The 20,679-nt window shown below is 36.0% G+C and overlaps 1 protein-coding gene across 3 annotated transcripts in view; it reads right to left on the bottom strand.

Annotated features, from left to right (window-relative positions):
- The window catches only part of RTN4 (reticulon 4), an 84,834-nt gene that overhangs the window by 7,162 nt on the left and 56,993 nt on the right, over nucleotides 1–20,679 (bottom strand). For all 3 annotated transcript variants that reach the window (XM_066378255.1, XM_066378256.1, XM_066378257.1), the window contains 2 exons: nucleotides 10,062–10,269; nucleotides 5,307–5,445 (listed from right to left, as the gene is read on the bottom strand). In XM_066378255.1, the coding sequence (XP_066234352.1) occupies nucleotides 5,307–5,445; nucleotides 10,062–10,269 (347 nt within the window). The remainder of the gene's footprint in view (nucleotides 1–5,306; nucleotides 5,446–10,061; nucleotides 10,270–20,679) is intronic.

The raw sequence follows: 20,679 nt of genomic DNA, 5'->3' as shown, positions 1-20,679 counted from the left end.
TGTAAGCACCCAAGGGCTAGATCTGATGTTCTTTTGGGTCAGCTATTTCTGGAGTTCAGGCCCTGTATTGCTCACTTTCAGATTTAAGACTGTATTCTGGAACACTGGCTGGCTGATATTCAGGCAACTACAGATAAAATTTTTCTTACAATTTTAACATGTATTTTCACTGAAAGTCACAGAACTGCTGTCATACAGAATCTAGTCTCTATCACCCAAAGCCATGTAACATAAAAGAACCTTTGCCTAAAACACTTGCTCTTAGTATCTAGTGAATAAAATTATTAGACTTTTTCTTGGGATTTTAGGTTTCAAAAGTCAGAAACCTTCTAAGAAGCTCAGGGCCTCACTCAAGAAGCCAGAGCGAGCCCAGCAGGGAGGCCACGTGCTTTCCTTTTACAGCAGGGAGTGGGTTGGGAGGGGAGAAACTGCAGCCCAGGGTTTACAGCTTAATGCACTTTTAAAATCCGAGATCCTCCAGGCAGTATCCGCAGAAAAATTAAATCACAATTCCATGGGGTAGAACCCCCTCACTCCCCCTTCCCAGGTATCAATAAATTTTATAGCTTCCCAGGTGGTTCCAATGTGCAGCCAGGACTGAGAACCACTGTTTTGAAACAACAGCCCCTATCAAAGGTCCCTTACATAGAAGGTCAATCATAGAAATGCAATTAAACCTTAACTAGGTGTTTTAAGTTTGTTCAAGTATCTCATATGAGTGTTCCAGTGTTATTTAAACATAGTTGTAACAAACATAAACAAACATGTAAATAACAAACATCAGGTTTATCCAGCCTCTTTTTGACTTCTCAGACACTAATAAATATACATTAGACTCCACAAGAAAAGGATACATATACACAGCTTTTGCAACTCAATTTTACTAGAGAACATTCCTCATTCACTTCCCCTTTCATTCATTCTCCTCCCCACTTTATGAGATATAACTTTAAAACAAAGCCTGCGTACTGGTCAAAACATTTGGGCCGTGGTGAAATTTTAAAATCATGTTTGAAATAAGTTCTACTGATGGATTGAAATTATTTTGTTAGTGATTTTGCCCATAATATTTGCCTAGAATTAATCGAGTGAGAAATGGATTGTTGCTCAATCTATGGACACTTTAAATCTTTTCTAGGACTTAGAAGCTTATTGTTAATTGCAAAGAATCGAAACAAATGGACTGATTACACAGAATTTAAAAGGAAAGATCTGCAAACACTTTTTATTTGTCCAAGTCAAGCACCCTGGGGACCTAGGCCAGGCCCAGTGGTAACCACCATCTCACCGCAGGTCTATGTATCATAGGCCTAATGAACGTTGGAACTTAGTTATTTCTCCAATCACATTTGAAAGAACAGGCTCCTCCCCCTCACACTGCCCCCAAAAAGGTAACAAGCGAGAAGAAAAATGTTTCAGTGCTAACAACAGTAGTGGCTCTAAAAATTTCAATTTCTGAGGAAGAAGGTTTCAAATAGAAGTAGAGGTAATTGTGACCCAGAATCTAGAAAGGTAGATTATATAAATATGAGGGCACCAAAACCATCTTTTAAAATTTTGTTTAAAAGCTATTATTTTAAATAATCAACATAATATAATGTTTATTTCCTAATTTTTTAAAAAAAATTATAAATAAAACTAATTTCCACTACATTTTCTTGAAATTAGGGTACTTTTCAATTTCCCAACTATGAATCTTAGATCTAAAATCAAAGTAATTCCAATCAAAAGCTAGTTCCTATAAAATTAAAATGTTCTACAAATTCATCTGGTAACTGGAAAGACTGGAGCTATTAGTAAACTTTTCACAAATTTAAAATCTGAATATAAGGAAATAAATATATTCAGGGCAAACTGATTTTTTCTTTAATTTGAAAACATAAAAAAAAAAGAATGAGAATTACAAAAAACAATTTTTGCTCGCTTTAGAGAGAGAATATGCCTCTACCAGCTGCTATAGCTAAAGGCAAATACAGTAGTAAAACCCCCCAAAACATTTCCTTTTTAAAAATGCTCTCTATATAAACAAAAAGTGAGGAGTGACAATTGCTCAAGGAACTCTCTCTATAAAGAGAATACTGTTAAGTCATTTTTTTTAGAGTCCAAGAGCATTAAATTCTGTATCTGCTCTGTTCAGTACACATTCTGAGCGTTCGCCTGTGTTCTAGCGCCCTTATTCAGTGGAAACACACGATGGACTCTGTACTACTCGCACACAATGGCATGAAGAAAGGTTCACTGAAGTCACCCCTGTAGCAGGAACCACAAGGGTTATCAAAGAAGACCTTCCTCCTACGTTATCAGAGTGTGTACTCATCACCTTTGCATTGGAGAAAAAGATCCCCTGCTTTATTCTTTTCCCTCGACAGGTTTTGAGACCTAAACGCAAAGTTCAACAGCACTGTCGTTACCAGAGGGGAGGGGCGGGGAGAACGAAGAGGGTCAAGGGGGATAACGGAGATGGAAGAGGCTTGACTTGGGGTGGTGAACACACAGTACAGCATACAGATGATATAAAACTGGACATCTGAAACCTATATGATTACCCAATGCCACCTCAATAAATTCAATAAAAAATTTTAAAAATGAACACAAAGTTCCTTCTATGGGCTAGTATGTTGCAACTATTACTTATTTGGGTCCCTGAAAGAATCACCTTCAGAGGAAGTCACCAAGCCGCTTTCCTTGAGCTTTGGACGTGTCAAAAAACACAACACAGGAAAACTATTCATATAAATTTTCTTCATTTACTTTTTCTTTTCAAAAGTACTGCTAATCCATAAGGAGAAAAAGTAGTAAACTATAATTTTAATGCGAATCTTTTTTCCCCAATATTAAAAAACAAAGAATGTTTTAAAAATATAAGAAAGCTTCATAAAAATAAAATGTTCCAGAAAGTAAATCTACCTCAGTATGTGCCACGTTCTGTTACTTTCAAATCAGTAGTCACTCAGGGCAAGAATGTATCGAGTTCAGTTTCTCCCATTTATGCTAGCTTCCTCATGAATAACATAATTGCTTTAAAAAAAAAACTAAGTTAATTTTCAAAAGAAATTTTAAAATGATTTAACAAAAAAATTTCTTTATCTCATAAAATTTATTCATAAAATTTCCTCATACCCTTTTACACACTTGTGCAGAACAGATTTAAAGTGTTTTTTAAGCATTTAATCAAGCTTCCTCTAATATTTTCTCACTCCTCTAGCTTTTGCAAATAATTTCCACATCTATATCATTACCTACACATAGGGCTGTGTATAGATGACAATAAACTCTGAAAGAAAAAATAACCATTCTTTTGACTAAAGATAAGTGAAATTTAAATTCAAACTTGTAAAAACTGGAAAATAATGACTCATTCTCAGATCAATTTGTTTTGCTTTTAAATAGCTTTCTTCAATAATGCCTCTTCTCAAGAAAACTATTAAATTATAAAAATATATAGCTGCCTTCTAGTTAAACTATGCAAATATGAAGGATGACTTTTGGGTTATATCTGCTGCTGTTTTCATTAAATCTACAAAATCAATGACTCCTCTCCTCTATCAAGCATCCTGATGCCTTTATTTGATTGAAGTCACCCCCTACCAGTGCTAAATTCAGAGAGGTCCTTTGCTCTTTGAAGCCCTGTATCACTAATTACAGTGTTTCTTCTCAATCAGTTTCCATTCACAAACCTTTCATCTTAAACTGTACTTATACCTTCTTCTCAGTAATTAATTACTCATTCATGTTCTACCCCAATGATCAAGGTATATAGAGCAACATCACACTTCAATGAACAGGAACTGGTTTCTTCTAGGACTCATGTGTACAAGATTCTATTTCATTTACTCAAAAATTTGTGTTTCCTTTCGAAACTAACTGATGAGCTATCCCAAATAACCATGATCTATATTTACAGACTGATGTCAAAGCACTATTACAAATAACTCACCAAACACAAGCACTCTATACAAAAAGAGAGAATAAGGAAGAAAAGGAAACTAATTTATTACCATTAATCAGGGGTCCCCAAACTATGGCCCGTGAGCCGCATGCAGCCCCCTGATGCCATTTATCCGGCCCCCACCGCACTTCCAGAAGGGGCACTTCTTTCATTGGTGGTCAGTGAGAGGAGCATAGTTCCCATTGAAATACTGGTCAGTTTGTTGATTTAAATTTACTTGTTCTTTATTTTAAATATTGTATTTGTTTCCGTTTTGTTTTTTTACTTTAAAATAAGATATGTGCAATGTGCACAGGGATTTGTTCATATTTTTTTTATAGTCTGGCCTCCAACAGTCTGAGGGACAGTGAACTGGCCCCCTGTGTAAAAAGTTTGGGGACCCCTGCCATTAATGTTACTAGTAACTGGGGTTCCAAGTCAAACTGAAAGAGTACAGAGCTGAAAATAATGTCCATCTATTGGCTTTTAAGGCTAAGATGTTTGTTAAAAGCAACTTGGGCATTTAAACCTATTCTGACCAGCCCAGAAATTGTTTCACTGGGTCTAAAGGACGAATTACTCTATTGCTGTATCTCGGCTTGCATGATAAATTGCAAACCAGCACATTACTCTTGGAAAAGAAAAATTATGATAATTAGTAATATAGTACATTTCTACACAGGCTTAGACTGGAAACAAGTCTATCTTAAGCAGAGTCACAGGCAATAGCACAGAAAACACAAACAGCAAGTCCTCTGTAAAGAAGAAGCACTAATGTCCCGAAAGCCCCAATGCTTGGGGCTCATGTTACATGACTGGTTATTGGTTTAAGTCATTCTGAACTTTGGGAGAGTTTATTTGCAAGTTGAAACTCTAACAGCTATGTACCAAAATCCAAAATCTAAAGAAAAACTTCCAACAATTACTGACTGAAGGTTAGCTGAGGTATATTTCATATTAAAACTCTTCCAGAATAAACATGCTCCCCCAAAAGTCCAAAATATTAAATAGCTTATGTTTGTATATGAATCACACACAATGTAAGAAATTAAGTGCTAGACTCTAAAACAAAAATCCAACAGTAAATCACGTCTAGTATGAAATCTATTCACCTTTGTCCTTCTTGTCTTTGTTCTTATTCCCTTTAATTTTCTCATTTTTAATTTTTATGCTTTCCGAAAGTATGACTTTATAAAAGTACTACTTTCCTCCATCTTAAATATCTGACTGGATTCTGAATTTTGAGGCCCAAGTTTACTGTAACATGATTTCATTAAGTTTTTATCATTTACCTTGATATAGAAAAATAGAATGACACTCCTAACTTGCTTGATATTAAATTCTGGGTATGTCAAAAATAAAAAGCAAATATCCTTACCTTCAGAGAATCCACTAAATCATCAACTAAAAAGAGGCGTCTGAGTTCTTTTATCGTGCAGTTCACATGACCAAGAGCAGAATTACTGTATTTCTGAACCAACTCCTCAGAAATAGCAACGTCAGATTCCAAATACGCCCTAGGAAACAAAACACACCACAATTGTCACTGATTGGAGTGGCTTTGCCTAGATGTCTGCATTCAGCAATTACGTATCTGTAAAAAGGAGAAATTAATAAAATATTTTACTATAAAAGCCTTGTTTCTAAATTAAGCACCATGTAAACATTCACCGAGAAAGGGGTACGCTGTCATCTGACGAGCACAGAAGAAAGGATATGTTTTGAAGCCAGACTGACCTGACCTTGAATCTTAGTGTCTGCCACTTGGTGCTGTATCACTGGGAAGTGCAGTCTTCCCTCTAAGCCTCAGTCTCTTCATTTATTAAATGGCGATTGCCATGAGGATACAATGAGTAAAGTGCTTAACACAAACAGACACAAAAAATTACTCTGTAAATGGTAGTCACTATTATGGGGTTTTTTCTTCAAGTTGACATCATACAATTTCATCAAGTTTTTTGACAAAGATCCTATTTATTTCCAAATACTACACTCTCTCAACCTAATCTTTAGGGAAAACTGCCCAAAATGTCAAGCCCCAGGCAGTGAAAGGCCGTCAAAAGTATAGTGGCAAACCCAGTAAAAAAAATGTAGATGTCCTAATCTATATTGAGATGGCTGGCATTGTTAAATCTAAGAAGATAATTCTAATGTGCTGTGTGTGTGAGTGTGGAGGGTCAAGTCTGCAGGAATGCAAGGAACTGCTTCATTAGTTATTATTTCAAAGAAGCCATTTTATCTTGGCAAAGTAGAGCCAAATCAAAGTGACGGGCATTCTCCTGAATCTACTGGAAGTAGTAGTTCCTTATTTAGTCACTCATCACTTTCCCATGTCAGTGGACATTAGTTACTTATATTAAAAATAACATTCCTCTTTGATAACTCCTTTTCTCCAGTTTTACCTCTGCAATACACCCCCAATATGTCTCCTCATTTCTATTCACTGTGGCATCATGCTAGTTTAAGTGCTCATTATTTAAAGTGGAATATTCTATCAGGATCCAAAGAAGTCCCTAATCTGTCAGCATTCTGATTCATTCCCTTCGGCCAGTGGCAGATTAGTTTTATTTGAGCTCCCTAGATGGTGCTATTAAGATGGCACACAGGTGGGAGTTAGGAGAGCTGCTATTACCTAACTACGCAACCCTGCAAAACGTATTTAACTTCTCTGGGTCATAATTCCAATTTCATATAAAATTAGAGAAACAAACCTTCCTAAATCCCTTCAGTCTCAAACATTCTGTGATTTTATGGTTCCAACTTTTCAACCAGCACCCTCCTAAATCTTTTCAACCTTATTTTCCACTACTCACTATACTGCAGCCAAAAATGAACCACTCATCAAACATTTCAATCTTACTGCCTTTGTTTTCCCAACCCACAATGCTCTCCTCTCACCTGGTGGTGATAACATAGCCAGTCAGTTGGCCCCATCTCAAATACCGCCCGTACATGAAGCCACTTCTACTCTCTCTTCCCCCACAGCCTATTATATAACTCTAATGATGCTTCTTTTATATTACCTTTATAGTACTTACCATATCTAGCCCTGAAATATGGACATGTGTATACTTGTATATTTTGCCTATTACAGTATAAACTGTGAAGGACTAAGAACATATCTTTACTAGTACAATGGTCTAGCACACAGTTTCTTATTATTAATGAATATTAAGTTATTATCAAGTTAAAATTGTTCTAAGATTCATATCTCCCCTTAAATTAGCAGTAATTTATTTACGCAGCTTTGAGAAATACAGAAAAGCAGCTGACAGAACTTAGGCTGGTGTTCTGCTTCTCCGTACCACTAATTTTGTTCTTGCTGAGAGATGCCTGGCCCGCAGGCACAAAGACGACGTCCTGTAGATGTTTACGTTTGTTCAGATGGCATTTATGTGATACTAATGCACTGCCACACTGTCATCACTTGTTTCCTGACCACAGGCGTCATGTACAAACTGCACGATGTCATCTTCATTAGTGTGACTGCGGAAGTTGGAAAAACTGTCCATGTTGGTTGCATATGCGTTATAATGGCTATAATGACTTAGCCTTTGAGCTAAGAATAAAGTGTTTCTAAGGAAATAAAGAAAAACTACCAGTTTTTTCCAAGTCTTTAAAATCCAATGATGTATAAAATTTAAATTGTAGATAATTCAGAAGTTTTAGCTTCACAATGTTTTTATATATTTCACTATAACTAATTAAAAACCATATTCCTTTATGGTTTGTGAGATGATATGGTTCTGCCACATCAAAGCTGCAATTTCAAGTGGCTTCTCCCTCGGTAAAATGGAGTAATACCATCTATCTCATAGAGTGGCCTCTGTAAAAGGCCAGACACGTAAGAGCCAGTCAATAAATACTGGATTCTCCCCTAAACTTATGTCACATTGTAACTTCATCAATATGAAGGGAAAGCTAGAGAGAAATAAATCACCAGTCTTTATAATAAGCAAGATAATTCAGTAGGTCTCTTCCTGGATACTGTTAAAACTAATTTAAGCCTACCCACTGACATCACTGGATCATGTTCTGGTTAATTACATACTCATTCACGCCCAAATAGATACTTGTCTTGCCAAATTAGTTTTTACATTTTTATAACCTATTTGGAAAAAGTGGTCGTATACTAAATAATTAGAGAACAATTCAAAGCCATACTTATTGCAACAGAAGTTAACTCTCTGATCATTCTGAGTCAGGGTTAGCTAGGCAGCTAGGACTTAAAACCAAACACAGAACCGAATAAAACACATGGTAGATTAGGGCATCTGGGGAGCTAAGAAGGCAGCAGAAAATGGGCACAAAACCCTAGAAGGGATAAATGAAAGACAAGACAAAGCTATCTGGATTTCATCCTATAATGAACAGAAAGCCCCTACCCCTAAAAATGTGATAAAAGTGCTATTTGAGAAAAATTAATCTGACATCTGTAAAGAGTTAAAGTAATCTGAGGTAACCAGAAACCAGTTTGGTAACAAGTGAAGTCTAGCCAGGGGTAGGCAAACTTTCTATAAATGGCTAGGCAGTCAGTATTTTAGGGTTTAAATTCCATATGGTCTCTCACACACAACTCAACTCTGCTGCTACAGCGTGAAAGCAGCTAAATGACTGAGTATGGTTGTGTGTCAGTAAAACTTTATTTACAAAAGCTGGCAGCAGACTGGATTTGGTCCATGGCTACAGTTTCTGGACTCTTGTTCTAGACTGAGAGAGCAGAGAAAACAACCAAATGTTGTTATTTTGTTTACTATGAAATGGAAACAAAAATAACATCAAAACTTTAGGATAATAGTGGTGCTTATGTTGTTATTTTGTTTACTATGAAATGGAAACGAAAATAACATGAAAACTTTAGGATAACAGTGGTGCTTCTGATGAAAATTAACAAGTTTGAGAAAAAAGGTTCATTTAAAGACATGATGAGTTAGTGACCATCCAGGGCTGGGAGATAGTGACCACTAATGGGTATGAAGTGGGGGTTTTTTGCTTTGGTGAAAATGTCTGGAATTAGATGGTAATGCTTGTACAATTCTGTGAATATACAAAAAAAATCACTGAATTTTATGTAAACTAGATCCCAACTTTTAGAAAGGGGTGGAAAACCATGCCAACTGTGAAGTGATGCAGAAGACCCAAGCTAAGAGTTGTACCATTCATCAGTTAGACACACGGTTGCTAGTGTGTGTGCTTGTAAAACTAAGGGCAGCAGGTAGTGGTTCAGAGACAAGGAAATGCTGAAATAAAGGAGCTCTCCAAAGGATAACATGGAAGTATGCCTGAAGGAAAGAGAAGAAGAAACTGGATAAAGAATGGTAAAAAGAGACACAGGCATGATGAGAAAGCATAACAGAAAAAGATAAACACACTATTGGAAAGAACGGTATTTCTCTTATCAGATAGTATAAAATGTAAGCAATAAAGAAATAGAAATCACCATCCTAACCATGTTAAAAGGATATAGCTTCCATTAAAATAAAATTAGACAACCAACTCCTACTTCTAATAAATAATATTACTACTAAGTAGTAGAGTTAGGCTAATGATATATATACCCAGTCTTTTCCATCACGAGCCTATGAAATGACCTTGAGGAAATACCAAAAGCATCTTCATATAGCTTTTTAGAAAAAAAAAAAAAAAAAAAATTTTTTTTTTAAGTGAGAGGCAAGGAGGCAGACAGACAGGCTCCCACATGTGTTCCAGCTGGGATCCACCCAGCAACCCCCCTACTGGCAATGCTCTGCCTATCTGGGGCTGCTGCTCCGTTGCTCAGCAACCAAGCTATTTTATCACCTAAACAGCAGCCATGGAGCTATCCTCAGCACCCAGGTCCAACTTGCTTAAACCATTCGAGCCATGCCTGCAGGAAGGGAAGAGAGAGAAGGAGGGAAGGGGTGGAAAAGCAGATGGTCACTTCTCCTATGTGACTCGACTCAAAATTGAACCCGGAACTTCCACATGCCAGGCCAACACTCTTGCTGAGCCAACCAGCCAGGGTGCAAAATACTGTAATTACTTTTAAGCAGTAACAGATACATGCTTATAACTCTAGAGATAGTAGAATGAAGTCTCAATACAAATTGTTTACAATGTTGCTGAAGTTTGCCTTGTTTTCCAAACATCTCACCTGAACGGGTGGCCTTCATCTGATTTCTGGATAGCTTGGATCACACCCTTATATATCCTAAAGCTGATAGTCACAGAGAGCAGGGCCAAGGCAATGTAGGCCGTTACACTCACAATGCTGAATACTGTCAATGAAAGCAACAGGAACAAGCTGGCACCAAACACCACTCCAGTCTTCTTAATGTCTCTCCAGTAGAGGAGGTCAACAACTAAAAATGGAAAGAGAAGAAATCTGAAATTAGAACATTATTTTATTTTAACCATATGGCTTTGACATATTTATGTTTGCTCTACACACACACACACACACACACACACACACACACACACACACGTCCCTAAAGTCAAGCCAAAACTTAAAATGTTAAAGATTAACTTTATACCCTACATTTTAAACCCATTCTAACTTGTGTATTAGAATACCTGCATCTACTTTTATTTACTATAAAATGTTTTTCATGCAAATCCTGTGTCCAAATCATTCAAGCTATAAAAGTTTATCAACTCTCAAGACCTCAAATCCAAAACAGTTTTTCTGAAAAATCATCTTCATACAATGTGTATATACAGATATTCAAAAAATGGAAAAAAGTCTTAGCACTCACTAAAATGAGATGCCTCAGTGTCACACTATATCTTCAGAAAAATCACTAATTCAAAAAAATGTTGAGAATTTATTACTAAAAACTACACGAGTTTTACAGCTCTGCTTTTAAGAGATTGCTCTTTAAGAAACTTAACATTATAATCTAATCTGGCTATCATTAAAGCAAAAATTTACTACTAAGCAAAAGAAAAAAACAGCTTTTAGGTTACCTGAAAAGCTATTTCATTCACGGAGTTGATAAATATAATGTCATAAAAATTTATGGCCGGTTGGCTCAGTGGTAGAGCGGCGTGTGAATGTCCTGGGTTCGATTCCCGGCCAGGGCACACAGGAGAAGCGCCCATCTGCTTCTCCACCCCTCCCACTCTCCCTCCTCTTCTCCCTTCCTGCAGCCAATGCTCAATTAGAGCAAGCTGGCCCTGGGCACTGAGGTCCATGGTCCATGGCCTCTGCCTCAGACACTAAAAAAAAAAGTGGCTCCGGTTGCACCAGAGCAAGGGCCCCAGATAGGCAGGGCAAGGACCCCTAGTGGGCTTTCCGGGTGGATCCTGGTAAGGGAGCATGTGGGTGTCTCTGCCTACACTCCTCTCACTAAAAAAGTAATAATAATAATAATAAAATTAGGTGTAAAAGAAAAAAGAAAAATTAAAAACTAAAAGGAAAACTAAACATGTTTCACTGTTACATTATGTTTACTAATAGTAAGGAATCAGACAAAGCCTAACTTAGCAAGTTTGCTCTTGGCCTATGGTCACAGGGCCACTATAGGGATCAAATAACTATAGGCCTATGGTCTCAAGATCGGATTATGTACAATTCAGGAAGAATTCTACAGTGTGCCAAAGGGTTCTTGAATTGGCAAGCAAAACACAATTCATCTTCCTCTGGATTATAAACAATTGGGGAGGGGAAGCACATTCTTATAGTAAAATAAATATGGATATAATCTTGAGTACAATTTTAAATACCTGTTAATTTTTAAGATAAAGGAGGTAACAAAAATCACATTTCTAGGTCCTGCCTTGGTCTTGATACCTAGGTCCTCTAGGTATCAGATTTTCCTTTCCTGATACTTATGTGGGGAAAATTATGCATATGAGCTGTAAAATGTTAGATATTCTTATGATGCCCTGAATTCCTCTTAGTATAGATCACACGAGTACTGAGTAAGATATTTTAAATGCCTATTCACAATGTCTAGCACATACCAGTGGCTCAACAAAATTTATTATGTTTCCAGAACATTTTAGTCCATTCTCCTATGCATGACTTGATTTGAATACTATGATATTAATATTCTATATAAGATTTAAAGCTTTATATTCAAACCCTGATTTCTATTACTTATTCAAGTTTACCCCATCCCAAGTTCATTCGAACCCTGCCTAAAATATCTGCATCAGTACCGATCTATTCAACTAGTTTCTGCAATTCTACCAATATACTAGCACATCTGCAGACTGCCCAGAACTTGAAACAGTGTTAAAACGGCACCATGAATAGTGTCATAGGAATAAAGAGATAACAGCAATGTTAATAGTTTTCTGACATTCAGCCAACACTGAACTGACACTGTTCAAGAAGCTCAGTCCAGTCAATTAGAAAACCTCAAAATGGTACACAGACTTTCCTGTAAGGCCCTGTCCAACTCTAAAGACTGCAATTCTGGAAAGATAAGACAGATAAAAACAATGTTAACAGAATTATAAAATAAATATTGCACTGTTGTGGGAAAAAGCTGGAGGGGCCTTTAAAAGGCTCTGCGAAGGAGAAATTGAGCTGGGTTTTGAAGAATGGGTAGCTTTTAGAAAACCTCAAGATGCAGGTCTTGTTATAAGTCTCTGCTAGCAATGGTTCTCAGAATTATGTTACTTTATAAACAACATGGAAAAGGATTTTAAAACTTATCTGAATTTTTACTATTACAGGGCAAATAAAAGTTAAGAACCTGTAAGAATGAACAAGTAAGTTACACCTCAACTAATTTTTTTAATAATTAAAAAAATTTTTTTTAATTTGTTGATTTTAGCGAGAGAGGAAAGGAGAGAGAGAGAGACAAGAACATCAGTCTGTTCCTGTATGTGCCCTGACCGGGGATCAAACTGACACCTCTGTGCTTCAGGATGATGCTTTAACAACTGAGCTATCCAGCCAGGGCTCAAATCTGTTTTTATACAAACAAATGCTCCTTCATAAAAATGCCTGGTTACCAAAGTGCTCCAAAACATTTATTAACATTCAAAATCACTACTATGGGTGATAAGTTAAAAATAATGCAGATATCCTCACTATTCCTTACCATCATTAAAAACTCAGTAAAACCTGGCCCTGGCTGGTTGGCTCAGCGGTAGAGCTTTGGCCTGGCGTGAGGGGGACCCGGGTTCGATTCCCGGCCAGGGCACATAGGAGAAGCGCCCATCTGTTTCTCCCCCCCTCCCCCCCTCCTTCCTCTCTGTCTCTCTCTTCCCCTCCTGCAGCCAAGGCTCCATTGGAGCAAAGATGGCCCGGGTGCTGGGGATGGCTCCTTGGCCTCTGCCCCAGGCGATAGAGTGGCTCTGGTCGCGATAGAGCGACGCCCTGGAGGGGCAGAGCATCGCCCCCTGGTGGGCAGAGCGTCGCCCCTGGTAGGCGTGCCGGGTGGATCCCGGTCGGGCGCATGCGGGAGTCTGTCTGACTGTCTCTCCCCGTTTCCGGCTTCAGAAAAAAAAAAAGAAAAAAAAAAAAAACCTCAGTAAAACCTGATTGAGGTGTTACATGACTTTAGACTTGAGAGATATGCACAACATAAATAACAAATCAAACTGTCTCATATAATAGAGTTACTATCCAAACAGTTTCAATGACTAGATAAGAATTATTTATAATTAGTCTTTGATTTCTACATAGATGGATATAGTGGAAGGAAATATTAGTGACTGGGATTAAGGAAACCAATATCTTAGGACTGACTCTGCAGTTGTATAACTTTAGTAAAGACTCCAATCTCTCTGGACTTCAATTTTATAATCAGTAAATAGGGCATTAGATAAGAGTTTTCTTTTCCCTTCAGAAATAAACATGATTCACAGCACAAAGATACCTATTGGTCTTGCATTCAAATTCCCAATCAGTGGCTCCAAATCAATGAGTTTTTATTGCTGTATTATTTGTGCCACATATAGTTTTTAGAATATCTCCTTTTTAGATTTAGGGTTTTTTGGGAGGTTTAAAGATTTTAATTAACTTCAGACTTTTGAAATTAACCTTCCTAGCCAACACTGTGTCAAACATTATTAAACCTTGGGAAAATAAATTCATATACCTACAATTTTTCAAGCAATTATAAACATCATTAGGGAAACAGTATGAGAGAAGCTTAAAAAAAAAGACTAAAAAGCTACACACTGTTTTAAGCCTGACAGATGATTTCAGAAATATTTTCCAGGTTGCTGGTCTACATTCCTCACACCCCCTTTATTTCCTGAGTCAATATTTACTGGACCCTTACGTTAAGCCAAACACTGTTTGTAGGCTATACTCTATCTCTTTCAATTATTACAACTCTATGAGACAGGCCTTAAGACAAAACACTGAGACCCAGCTCTTATACAACGGAATCAATTAGTAGATGGTAGAACATGGATTTTAACACAGACTTCCTATTGATAAAACTCATACCACTCTCTATGTATGATGCCAAATAGAAGGCTCAACACATTAAAATTCTTCAAAATGGGACATATTTGTGTGCATAATGAATAGGCAGAGTGTAGGCAGATAACTACGACATGTGAGATGAATCATAAGGCCAGGACGAAAGTCATTTAAATTAATAGGGTAGGTTAATTTATAAGGGACATATAAATTTTAATGTGAATATTTCACCTACAGTTAAATCTGTAAAGGAGAGAAGAGCTCTATTCTAATATACCTCACACGTATTTTCCCATAGTGGAAAACTACAATGAATCAAGTTGTTGAAAGCATCTCTTAAGTCCTGTGACTCTGGTTAAGTAAAATTAGGAGATAGCTATGCAAAAGAATATTATATAGTCATTAAAGATAGTAATGTAACTATATTACCACAGAAACATGCCCATTATTAATAATAAATGAAAAAATGTTACAGAAAGATTCATATAGCAGAAGCCCACTTAAAACATTAATACATGTATAATAACTATGATGTATGAAAGGATATCTGGTAAACAGAGTTTTTATCCCTGGATAGTAAAGCAGGGTTATGGGATGAGTTTAATTTGATTCTTTATTGCCTTCTATGCCATCTTAAACTGTTGCTTTCCGATGGCCACCATGAATGAATACTATTGCAGTACTTAGAAAAATTCTCCCTTTCCTATTCCTATTAGATACTATTAAAGAATCTGGTAACATGAGTGTGGTTTTTATCTAGATCTGATAGTTAAACCTATCATGGTTCCTAGAAATAAGGCCTTTTCAATAAATGAATGTTCTGAAACACACACATGCAAGCCCAAATATATTGTGAAAATGTGTAAATAGCTATTGAGAGTAATCAAAGCAAATACCGAGAGCCTTGTTGACACAAGCCCCAGGGGTGCCCTGGTGGAGCAGCAGACCTTAGAGCACTGAGGAGGACAAGAAGGAAGAACAGACAAGAGAGCCCAGACAACTAGGTACAGATAGTCACACATAAGACAAAATATAACCTATTGTAGAATAGAAAGGTCTGAGAGATAATGGGCATTGTTAGAAAGTCATTGTGCAAAGTACAGAAAGATTTCAATCATTTTCTTTTTGCAAAGGAATTTAAAAGATTACTAGTAAAACTGCAAGGATGAAAAATACTAGTTTTTGGCAAACAGAACTGCGGGCTTAATGGACATTTGCCAATATTTATAGTCTCATAGACTCTTAAATTGGTTTTAATGAAAAAATGTGTAAGATTAAGTTTATCCAAGACCACTGTTTCTCAACGTGGGGTAGGGAAGTCATGAAGGTTTCATAAAACTCTTTCTAATATACTCAAATACTATTGCTTCTAATTAATTAGGACATGTATATCCATTAGTTAATTTAGATGGTTGTTTAATCCTGATATCCAAATCAGGGAAGACATCACAAGAAAACTACAGATCAATATTCCTTATGAATACAGAAACAATAAACTTCAACAGAATATTAGCAAACTGAATCTAGCAACACATTCAAAGGATTATACACCATGTTCAAGTGGTATTTATCCCAGGAATACAAAGTTGGTCTAAAATAGGAAAATGAATTAATATAACACACTATATTAATAGAATTAAGGACAAAAACTATATAATCATCATAAAAACACAGAAAAATCCATTCTGACAAAATCTAACACCCTTTTACTATAAAAACTCTCAAACCAGGAATAGAAGGAATGTTCTCAAGCTGATTAAAAAACACAAAACAAAACAAAAACAAAACTTTTAGTCAACACTAGGAGGTAGGGCAATAAAACAAGAAAAATAAGACATCCAGATTACAAAGGAATAAATCAAACTATTTCAACTTGCAAATAACTTGATCTTGTATATAGAAAATCCACAAGGAAGCTACTAGAACTAATAAACAAGTCCAGAAAGGTCGCAGGATATAAGATCAATATACAAAAATCAATTACAGATCTATATACTAGCAGCAAACAATATGAAAATGGGTTAAGAAATTCCATTTACAATAGCATCAAAAAAAACCCCAGCCAATCTACAGAACAAAGTTATCAAAAAGTGTATGATTTAGAAACTGAAAATTTAAAAATATTGTTAAAAGAAATTAAAGACTTAAATGAAAAGACATCCATGCTGCCTGAACAGGCGGTGGCGCAGTGGATGGAAGGTAGACCTGGGACACTGAGGACCCAGGTTCAAAACCCTGAGGTCACTGTCTTGAGCACAGGCTCACCTACTTAAGTATGAGCTCACCAGCTTGAGAGTGGGGTCACTGGCTCAAAGTGGCCTGGTCAAGGCACGTGTGAGAAAGCAATCAATGAAAAACTAAAGTGCCGCAACTATGCGTTGATGCTTCTTATCTCTCTTCCTTCCTGTCTGTCCCTTCCTTGCTCACTTAAAAAAAAAAAAAAAAAAAAAAAAAAATCCATGCTTATGCATTAGGAAACATTATTATTAAGATGGTAATAGTACTCAAACTACAATCAGATATCACTTCATACCTGCCAGGATGACTAAAATAAGATAGACAACAACAAAAGGTGGCAAGAAGTGATGAAGATTTGGAACCCTCTTACATTGTGGATGAGAGAGTAAATTCTACGACGGTGAAAAAGTTTGGCAGTTACTCAAAAAAGTTAAACACCGAGTTGCAATATGACCTGCAATTCCACTTCTAGGAATTTCTACCCAAATTTCTACATCTACACTGTAATCTACACTGTAATCTCTATCAAAATCCCAGCAGCTTTTTAGCAAAAATTGGCAAGCCAATTGTACAACTCACACTGAAATGCAAGGCATCTACAATTGCCAAAACAATCTTGAAGAACTAAGTTGGAGAACTCACACTTCCCTTTTTCAAAGCTTCCTACAAAGTTATAGTAATCAAGACAGTGGAACAATTGTGCAAGGATGGACAAGATAGATCAATTGAATCAAGTACCAAATAAACCCTTACATTTATAGTCAACTGATTTCAACAGTCTCAAGACAATTCAATGGGGGAAAGAATAATTTTCTCAACAAATGGTGCTGGGAAAATGAAGTTGGACCCTTACCTTACACCATTTACAAAATTTAACTCAAAATAAATTAAAGATCTAAAGAACTTAAATATAAAGTAGAAGAAAAAAATAGGCACACATCTTAATAACTTTGCATCAGATAATAGTTTCTTAGACTTGACACCAAAAGCACAAGCAGAAGAGAAAAATCAGAAACATTTGACCTCATTAACAACTCTGTGCTTCAGTGAACACTATCAAGAAAGTGAAAAGACACCCATGAAATGGGAGAAAATATTTACAAATCAAACATCATGTAGGGGACTTGTATTCAGAATATATTTTTAAAAACTGTATACAACTCAACAATAAAAAATCAAAGTAGTTAAAAATAGGCAAAAAAAAATCTGAATAGAAATTTCTCCAAAATATATATATACAAATGACCAATAAACAATGAAAAGATGTTCATCACTAGTCAAGAGAAATTCAAACCAAAACCACAATCAGATACCACTTCAGACCTGCCAGGATGACTAAAATAAGAAAGACAACAATAAAAGTTGGCAAGAAGTGATGAAGATTTGGAACCCTCTTACATTGTGGATGGGAGAGTAAATTCTGCGACGGTGAAAAAGTTTGGCAGTTACTCAAGAAAGTTAAACACCGAGTTGCAATATGACCTGCAATTCCACTTCTAGGAATTTCTACCCAAAAGACTAGAAGACCTATGTCCACACAAAACTGTACACAAATGTTTACAGCAGTACTATTTATAACCAAAAAATAAATAAATAAAAAACCCAAATGTCCATCAACTGATGAATGGATAAACAAAATATGGTATATCCACACAATGGAATATAACAGGGCCAGAAAAAGGAATGAAATACTGACACATGGATGAACCCTGAAAACATTTTGCAAACTGAAAGAAGCCAGACATTGACGGTCACATAGTTGTATGATTCTGTTTATATGACATGTAATCTACCAGACCCCCAGAACTGAGCACAAAGCCTGAACCAACTAAACTGTCAACACATATTACTGATGGATTAGAATGAATATGTATTTTATGCTAGTTTAAGGCACCCACTCATTCTAATTAATTTATTTAAAAAAATGCTTCTGTGCTCTGGATTTAACATTTGTTTTATTTTGACTATTTTGGGATATCTTCACTTATTAAATAACAAATAGCAATGCTTTCAGAGAAGTTATAAAACAGCAAGTATTGTTTTCCAGGCTTTTATCTCCTGGTAGATTCTGAAGGACTGATGAGTCCCTTTCACCTTTACATTATCATGATCTGCTTCAATAAATTTACTGTCAGAATAGTGTGTAAATAGTAGCCAGATTATTTTTAGGATTAAAAACATTTTAATTAAAGACTATAATATTTTCAAATTAAAATAAAGTACATCTTTAAATAAGAATTGTTGGATCACTAAAGTGCTAATTTTGGAAACCTCTATAATCACTTCATTAGTTCTGCTTATGAGTGAAGAGTTTAACGGCCTCTTTATTTTTGAGAAACCAAAATTAAGACGCAGGGTTTGTAAAGGGAAAGTTTAATCTTTCATGGTTATTCAAGTCTCCTTCTACACTGTAGAGTGAAGCATTAATTATGCACAGTAACCTACTATGGCATCAACTTTACTCTTTTATAAAATGCTCGTTAAATATCCTTTTAAAGGTCTGAGATTAATTTAAGTGGCCTTTCCTCTTAACGCTGTGGGAAATGCTTATGGATTACTAAAATAATGCTGACCAATTTAGTTTTTGGCATTTAGAAAAAAGTGACTGCACACTTTTGTTTTCAAAATTAAAATGTGGAAAATATTTTGTGATGTGCAGTGCACAGAACTTTAGCATCTTTATCAACTAAAATTTTCATTTAAAATAATTCAGTACAGTAGAATCTTTTCTTCAAAATAAAAACTTCAGGCCCAGTGAAGAGTAAGAAAAGTTGCCTACATCTGGTAATCATAAACTGTCATGTGTCATAGCTAAAAATAGTGCTGGTACATGCAGAAGTCATCCAATTTCACTTTGCCTGAAATCAAATTCTTCTGAAGTTAGGTTTCAACTTTAAAATCTTATCTAGGGGTAAAAAACGTTGAACTAGTTGATCTTAAAAATACTGAAAAGGAATTGCTGAAGGAAAATACCTACCTCTTAAGCAAAAGCAAATATTCTCTTTAACAAAATCAGGTGAACAATGAGTAGGGCAGACATTAGAATATTAAAATTTTAGTTGCTACTTTTCGCAACCATAATCTTTACCTTAATAAATAATTATGTATTTGTTAGGAATCAAAATCCTTAAATCAAATGCTTCTCAATTGCCAGGAAAAGTGGCAAGAAACCAGAGTTGGTCTTTTAGCACCACATAGTAAGCTCTTACTTCCACATAGTAACATTCACTTGGCTAATAAATGACAGGTGATGGTCCCGAAAAAGATCTGTGCAGAGTGAAAGCTTAACTCTTTCTGCAAAGGCAGTAAGAAGAGCTAAAGTCCTATTTCTTCATTCTATTTCCATCAGTATGGCCCTGACTAGATCACTGAACTTGGTTTCTGCATGTGTAGAATTAGAAAAATGATAACCACCTAATGAGTTAGTTTAAACTCAAAGGAGATTATCACATATGGAAATAAACACACTAAATAAAGGTAGTATTTCAAGAGATAAAGTCAAGCAGGGCAATCAAATAATAAATGCAATGCTTAACTAAGCTCTGCTTTTAAAAAAAAAAAAGGTGAATTCAACTTCTTTGAAAGCACTGCTAACTTGGTTTCAGTTAGCAAGTTTCAGATTGATGGACAAAGTACAGTGACAAAGTATCTCCAATACCTGACAAACCAGCATCTCTCCTGGCCATCTCCTCTTCCTGTAACTAGAGTTTTTAAAAGATAAACACACAATTTCAGGTCCTTGTCTTCTTCATCACTAAATCTTTCCTGCCTTACTTCTGACAAGTGTGGGGGTCAATTTCAACCACCATACATCAGATGGAAAAATACATTTTATCTAAAACTAGTGTAAATTCTATACTTGACTTTGCTATAATAATCGAGCAAGGAACTGTGCAAGTACTTTGTATACACTGCCACTAATCACAACAACGCTATAAAGTATTATCTGCTACACATGAGGCAACTGAGGCTTGGGAGTAGTAAGTAAAATAGGCAGGGTTACAAGTTGAAATTCAGGTCTGACCTGAATTCAAGTCTCACTTTTCCCTCACACCAGATTTTTTATTTAAAGGAATATATCAGTACTCAAGTTTGCTTTTTATCCTCTTTGAGGATGCCAAATAGTATTTCAACCTCAATT

The sequence above is a fragment of the Saccopteryx leptura genome, chromosome 3, assembly GCF_036850995.1.
Source record: "Saccopteryx leptura isolate mSacLep1 chromosome 3, mSacLep1_pri_phased_curated, whole genome shotgun sequence".
Lineage (NCBI taxonomy): Eukaryota > Metazoa > Chordata > Mammalia > Chiroptera > Emballonuridae > Saccopteryx > Saccopteryx leptura.
The sequence above is the reverse complement of the archived record's forward strand: the minus strand, read 5'-3'. Positions and strand labels throughout refer to the sequence as shown.